This window comes from Kryptolebias marmoratus, linkage group LG17, assembly GCF_001649575.2.
Source record: "Kryptolebias marmoratus isolate JLee-2015 linkage group LG17, ASM164957v2, whole genome shotgun sequence".
NCBI classification, from domain to species: Eukaryota; Metazoa; Chordata; class Actinopteri; order Cyprinodontiformes; family Rivulidae; genus Kryptolebias; species Kryptolebias marmoratus.
In genome coordinates this window covers 4,610,289-4,617,465 of record NC_051446.1, presented here as the reverse complement: position 1 = coordinate 4,617,465, position 7,177 = coordinate 4,610,289, and the positions used below count along the sequence as shown (strand labels likewise).

The window sequence follows — 7,177 nt, the reverse complement described above, 5'->3', positions numbered from 1 at the left end:
GAACTCCGGTGCGATTTGAATGCATATGTGAACGCAAGCGAACCGCAGACCGCTCCAAAAGCAGGAAGCAGACTATAGCATTTCTACCACTAGCGGGAGACATGGCTCCTGCCGCTCATGCTGAGCCCATTGTTGAAAAATGTTTGTTTGACACATGTACCACAGACAAACAGAAACCCTAAAAGTGCTAAAATTTGATGCCACTCCATTTTTGTGTCCTTTCCCAGAAGAAGAAATTTGAGCTCAGTGTCTTCTTCAGAGGTTTTCATGTCGTTTCCTTCAGTAATTCTTGGTGCAGCGCCACCACAGGCGAGGGGGGAAAACAGGTCGCTCAAAGGGTTTGGCTTATTTGACTCAGCGCAGTGTGAATGAGAACTGCAGCAGCTGAAAATGGAACAAATGTTGTAATTTTGGTCCCCAAACAAACGGAGTCTACCGGACTATCAGGTGTGAATACAGCCTAAATGACAACACGTACTTTGTGTGCTACACTGTAGGACTGCTGCAGCATAATCAGTGATGTTGGTTAGGATCATTTGTCAACATTGTTATTTTTAGTTAACACATCATTTTTATGACTACCTTATTTTGTCATTCTGCAAGGTATTTTCTGCTTACAAGCAGCAGCAGAAGAGCGATGCACATATGGTTATATAGTTAGCCGGCAGAAAGTTCTTTAAGTTGCTTAATGCACTCTATAAAGTTGAACAGGTTGTCTGTCTGCTACATGTTCCATTCAAAAAATGCTTGAGAAAACTTTTAGATCAGAACCCAAGCCCATATGTTTAACTGTGCTGGACTGGTGTTGTGTCGAGTTTTGATCCCCTGTCAAGATCTGATTCCCAATCTGTTTGCCTTTTAAGAGCAGCTGACAGAGAAAATCAGTCATATTGCAAAAAACATGGAAAGTGACATGAAACTGGGTGTGTGAATAGTACTTTTCTAGTGTAAATCTTTCCCAAAACATTTTGGCACAATATTAAGTGGTTGCCATGGTATCCAGCCGTGTGTTTTGGGGGCAAATGCACCTCAAATTCAGCAAGCTATCGAGTGTGGTAGCAGTTCAACAGAATCTAAAACTGTTTTGCCACTGAACGATTGCAAACGCAATGTTCACAGTCATCTGCAATCCACCCGTACAATTGTTTATACATATATTCCTGTTTTGTAAACCATGAACCGCAGCATGTTGACTTGCTCTTGACTTTGTCATTGTGACCTGCAGTCATCTTGTACGTGCAAGTGTCCATATTTCAATAGTTTGTGAGTTATCATGCAGTTATCACTAGATATTGATTTGTATAGGTTTATTTGGAATTTAGGTGGTAGGTACTTGTTAGTGTCTCACCTTGGCAGCACTAACTGTGGAGTGTGTAAATTAAACCATTTGTACAGTTTTTGTAAAATCTTTGAACCCTGATAATAAAAATTGAGTGTAGGCCTATGCCACATATAGGTATTGCCATAGAATTGCAATAACATTTTTTTATTTTTTCATGGGTCACTCTATAAATGATATATGATGACAAAATGATGGGTTGAGCCTAACATTCTGGAAAATTGCCATTTTTTGGAATTTTCAAAACTTGTAAAATTTGAATAAAGGTAGTCTTCTAAAACGTGAATAGTGCCTTTACACTTAATGAGTACATATATATGTTACACCTCTTTTGAAAATATAAAGCTTCCAGATTTCAGTGATATGTATCATTAATATATAGGTCTAGCAAATCTGTCTCTAATTTGCACATGAAAAGTGTTAAAAATGCGACCGTCTGAGACACCAAAAATGCTGATTTAGGCAATTTTTTAGCCTAGCTCATTTCCATGGCAACCAAAGTAATATTTTTGAAAATACTTTGGGATGTGCCATTTTATACCTAAATATGCATGTGCGAAAAGTTTCATTAAGATCCGCCAACCTCGACTTTCCACCCTATGACTGATTTTCTCTGACGGCTGCTCTTAACTTCTGTAGTTTTCAGTAATGGTACTTTCAAAACAATGCTAAAAGAAACTATCTGGATCTCAGTTTGTCTTTTTTTTTTTGTCCCATGTAACAGGGAAACGCATCTTGATAACTAGAAATCTACTATATCTAGTTGTGGAACTGATCAACAACTCAACATAATACCTACTGTGTTTAACCTGCAGACTTTAGGTAGCTATCTGACTGTGTCAGTTTTACTTCTGCATGTCCCAATTTGGGCAGGACAGTCCCAGAGTTTGACACCCCTGTCCTGTCAACCGCATAAGAGGGTTGGAACATCCAAATGTCCCGCATTTGACAAGTGTTGGCTTGGCTCACCTGGGTAAATAGCAATGGAGGACGAGAAAAATGCTCTGCTTTGTTTGTTGGAAGGGACAGTTAAAAAAAAAAGCCCAATGTTAGCCTGAAGAAGAACATAGTTTCTGGTGAAATGGATTGCAGTGGATTGTAGCTTTATAATAACATTATTTTTTACTTATTTATTGCCATCTTTATTATTATTATTAAGATAATTTAATTTGCACCCTGATTTTGCACTAATCTTTACTAAAAATGAATATATAGGATGAAATAATAAAATGTAAAATAACATTTTAGTTGTTTAAGCTCAGGTATGTTTATGGTGCTCAGTGTGTAAAAAAAAAAAGTAAAGGTAATGCAATTTTCAAGTATGATCTCAGATAAAGTTCAGCTTAAAGGCTAGTTGTAAGTTAATGTGTTCTACCTTTCAATAAAAATATAATATACTGAGTTGTATGTTGTATTAATCCTTAGAATTTAGTCAAATGCACTTCAAATGGCTGGAAAATGCATAGTTTTGAGTAGATTTTTTATTCTTATCATTTCTAGTCCCCCTAAGGCTGTTGGGGCTTGTTAACATGTTGAGGTGTTCCTCATTGCCACCAGCAAATGTTGGCAGGTAAGTTCCTGCCTGTTTGAAGAAAAAATAGTCCATAGATTAATCGAAATAAAAATAGTTGCAAGTGGCAGCTTTAACATTGTGCAACATCTTAGTGATCCAGCCATGTTGTAATAGGTTGTGTAGGTCATGGTGTGCCTTGTGTGTTTGTCATCAAGTGTGAAGGGGGTCTAAGCAAGTTAATCACATCTTTCTGATGGACAAACCCAAACTGCACTAAACGCATCAAAAGGTCCAATCTAAGGTCTTAGTGTATGGCTTTAGGAAAAAAAAAACAATTGAGTTGCCAAGGAACAAATGTTTTTAAGCTTTCAAAGTATCTTCCAATCATTTAAGTTATTCTTTTGATGATTAATGTAATAACTCCTCCACTCCTCTTGAAACAAGAGTGGAGGAGGAGGTTAGCCTAACAATAAAAAAAAACAACTGGTCTCTACTGAAAGAGCTAACTAAAAGCAGATGAGCTTTACAGTGTAAATCTATTAATAAATAAATCAGAAGAAAGTTACCCAAACTGCTGTGACACCTTGGTTTGAGTCCCTGATCAGATTTAGATAGCAATCATGTATTAATACAGTACATACCAAGTGAATAATATGTCATAGGAGTTAGGAGTTAAAAAATAAAAAATAAAATTCTTTAAAAAAAAAGAATAAAATCCTCCAGTAATGTATTAAAAAGTACAGTTTTGCTACTGAAACTCGTGTGTGGTACTAAAAGTAGTAAAAGTCAAATGTAAACAATCCCCACCACTAATTTTTGTTCTAGCAAATTTCAGGTAACATGACGTGTTTTCTCATCTCAACACCCATTAAAAAACTTTTTTTTATACAAATTGGAGCTTCTTGATTGGATCTCCAAACTAGAACAATGAGCCACACCTACTCAGCCCTCCATCTTTACTAATACAGAACTGCTTTCAGCCTGAGCGCCCGCTTTGGGTGGCATCTCACTGGGCAGCAACTGCTGGAGACATTGGCATCTCAAAACTGCAGAAAAATTGGTGAGTAAATGGGCAAATTTTCCACTGTAGTGTCACTTAATTCAGAGTGTTTCTGACCAGTGAACTGTGTGGCTGTATTTCGTAAAAAATAACATCTTATTTTTGTGTGCACAGCTCACAAAACTCTCCCCACGTCGTACCCACCTAGGACTGCTCTGCACTCACCTTAACAGCCCCCATCCTCATTTAGGATTTAATCTACTGAAGTACATTTTAGAAATAATGACTGGCAAATTTGGACAATTTTTTAAAAAGTAAATATTTATTATCCGTGTGTTTTATAGACTTGGACATGACTTCTATCAGGGAGCTCCCTGGAGGTGTTAAAATACAGCTTTATGTCCTGAAACAAGCTGACGATGTCCTCAACAAAATCAAGGATTCGAGACACCATGACAAATCGTTGACAAATTTGTCCCACAGATTTTTTGTCACTCGTGAGAAAACTGAGAACCTCATAAAGGTTGAGACATTTCAGAGACTCACTCATGAATGCTCTTCGGTAACTAGTGTCCAGCAGCTGCAGTCTAGTGGAAAACTACCTTTAGAGAAATAAAAAAAAAAAAATCACTAATGTACGGTACATGGGGTCAGAAAGTGTTTTAACAGTGTTTAAGAGTAGATTTCCATTCCCTTCAAACCACAGAGCGATGCTCTCCACATACATACACGGCACTTGGCTGTATGCGCCTCTTTGTGTTGCCTGGCAGCTGAGGAAGAAACTTGAAGTATTTGGGCATCAGATCGAGGCAGGCATCACGAAACTTCTTGATTCTCCAGTAGTAAATGAGAGGGTTGAGGGCTGACTTGAGGTAGCACAACCACAGGACCCATGTGCTGATCTGAAAAAAGCTGTCTTTGTGGTAGAAGCTGGCGCTGAAAGTAGCCACCAGGCTGTAGGCAGTAAAGGGCGCCCAACATACTGTAAACACAGAGAAGAGGATGAGGATGGTGGTGAAGGCACGGGTCTTGAAGCTCATGTCTATGTTCATTTGGAAGGGCCTCTGGAGGCTCAGCAGGCCCAGTTTGCTGGCCTGGCTCAGACACATGCTGTCTGGGTGGCTGTGGATACGGATGGCGTTATGGCGGATGGTGTTCAGGATCCCCATGAATGTGTACAGCATTACCATGAAAGGTATGAAGAAGAAAACCAACATGAGAATGAGCACATAGGCGTGGTATCCAGGGTTGATGCTGTAACCAAAAACACACTGAGGGGCCCTGGGAGGCAGCTGCAGAGGAGGGGAGCCAACAGCCAGAGGAAAGGCCAAAATGAAAGAAAGTCCCCATGTGACCACGATGAGCAGTTTTGCTCTTTGTGGGCTGAGCTTGTCTTGTTTCTGGACAATAATAAGAAAACGATCTATGCTTATTATAAGCAGTACAGCCACTCCTTCCATCACGAAGAACCAAAAGAGCATGGCTGAAACTCGACAGAAAACATCTCCAAATATCCAGTTGGTGCTCATGACGGTAACTAGAGCAAAGGGCATGTTCAGGATGGCCAGCATCATGTCTGCAAACGCCAGGCTGGCTAGAAGAATGTTGATAGCCGAGCGCATGGCAGATCTCTGGTACACCATCAGGCACACCACCACGTTTCCCGCCAGAGCCACCAGTAAGATGGCAGCCATGGCCAAGCTGAAGAAAACCTGCAGGGGTAGGCTGACGCCCTGCAGGACCTCCGGGGCTTGGGCCGTTGGTGTGACCGGCTGAGGTGGGGACCTGGAGCCCAGGAAAACGTTTGCCACGGAGATGTTCTCCATCAGCAGGTTCTTCAATAGTTCAGAAGCCCCGTAAGGCAGCAGCCACTGATGGTAATGTCCCTTGCTTCAGAAAGGGAAGGAACCATTCTTCTCCAGGGTGAACATGCATCATCAGAGGAGAGATGACTGAAAACATGATGCTGTAGATGCAGAGACTGTCCTCTCAGAGCATCATGGTGCACTTCTCACAGGTGGAATATTCTAGGAAACAAAGAAACAGACATAAATTAAAAAGGTCAGCATAAATCAGATGAAATTTCATTCTTTTACCTCCTAGGAATGTTCTTCTTACCACAGGTACAAACTATAAGAACTGCCAAGTTATAAAAGCCATGTCCTGAAGACATCAGTAGGTCTGCACTGCAGCAGGAAAACAACCTCAGTTTGTATCGTTCTTTAAGTGCTTTCTTATCTTCGTCCACTACTTAAAGGCAGAAGTGAATGATAATGTCTGTCTGTTCACAAAACATCTCATGAATCATTAGACTAATTTAAACGGAATTCTATTTGGATGTATATGTACAGCTGATTAACTTTGGGATTCGATCCCACACAAGATGGCCGCCACAGCTAACAGACATAAATAGTTAGAATTCAGGCACTGGACTAAGACTTGGTGTGGTAGTAGCGGTGGCTGATCGCCAACACATATTCTGAGCACCAGCTGATTTTTGTTTCAAAATCTGCCATTAACTATGTGCAGTCAACTCTGTCTGACTGCAAACAAAATACCACTGAAAGTATTTGAATAAAACTTCCAGAAAACAATCACTGGGTGTTCATCAACAGCTTATTAACTTTTGGAGCCAACCCAATTAAAGATGTCCAGCACATCAAATAGAGAAAACAAAAATATTACAGATATTGAGCTAAAATTTGATGTGGTAGTAGCTGAGAGTCATTCACAACATAGACTGAGCATGAATAGACTGTGCAACACTTCCCAATGTTGTTATTTCCAAAACACTAGAACTTTGTCTTCTCTTTAATTTAAACTCTGTTATGAAAGGCAGCAGGTGGTATACATTCTGTTAAGGAATGCTAGGCCATTATTTGTGTTTAAAATGGTTTTCTACTTTGTTTTTGGCATCTAACTACTTCTTCATACTCGTGCTGTTTCAACCATTCATATATCAAAACATTCAGCTCATGCTATGACTTCTGGTTTTCATAGCTTTTGTACTTTTTAAAAATACTTATTTTATTTACAAAAATTGTCCCCTGAGAATTACATTGAGATCTCTTTAATTCATTGAAAAACATTGTTCTCTTTAAAATCTGCTAAAATGTACAGGTTTTATTTTTGGCCTCTTATGTTACTGAGTTTTTAGCTGGCTTTTTGCTGCTTTTAGATTTTAGGTTACGTTTTGCAACATTTAGCATTTATCTAGTGTTATGTGCTTCGGGCACATTCTAATTATTTTGTTTATTTTTCCCGATTGCTTTGTTTAGAGATTTTAGTTGTATTATCTTTTGTGAAAATATTATGGCGTTTGGGG

The 7,177-nt window shown here is 39.3% G+C and overlaps 1 protein-coding gene across 2 annotated transcripts in view; it reads right to left on the bottom strand.

Moving 5' to 3' along the window:
• Positions 1 to 1,568: 1,568 nt before the first annotated feature.
• The window catches only part of gpr63 (G protein-coupled receptor 63), an 18,598-nt gene continuing 12,989 nt past the window's right edge, over positions 1,569 to 7,177 (bottom strand). For both annotated transcript variants that reach the window (XM_037981078.1, XM_017432749.3), the window contains exon 2: positions 1,569 to 5,879. In XM_037981078.1, coding sequence (XP_037837006.1) covers positions 4,548 to 5,678 — 1,131 coding nt within the window. In that variant the 5' untranslated portion in view covers positions 5,679 to 5,879 and the 3' untranslated portion in view covers positions 1,569 to 4,547. The remainder of the gene's footprint in view (positions 5,880 to 7,177) is intronic.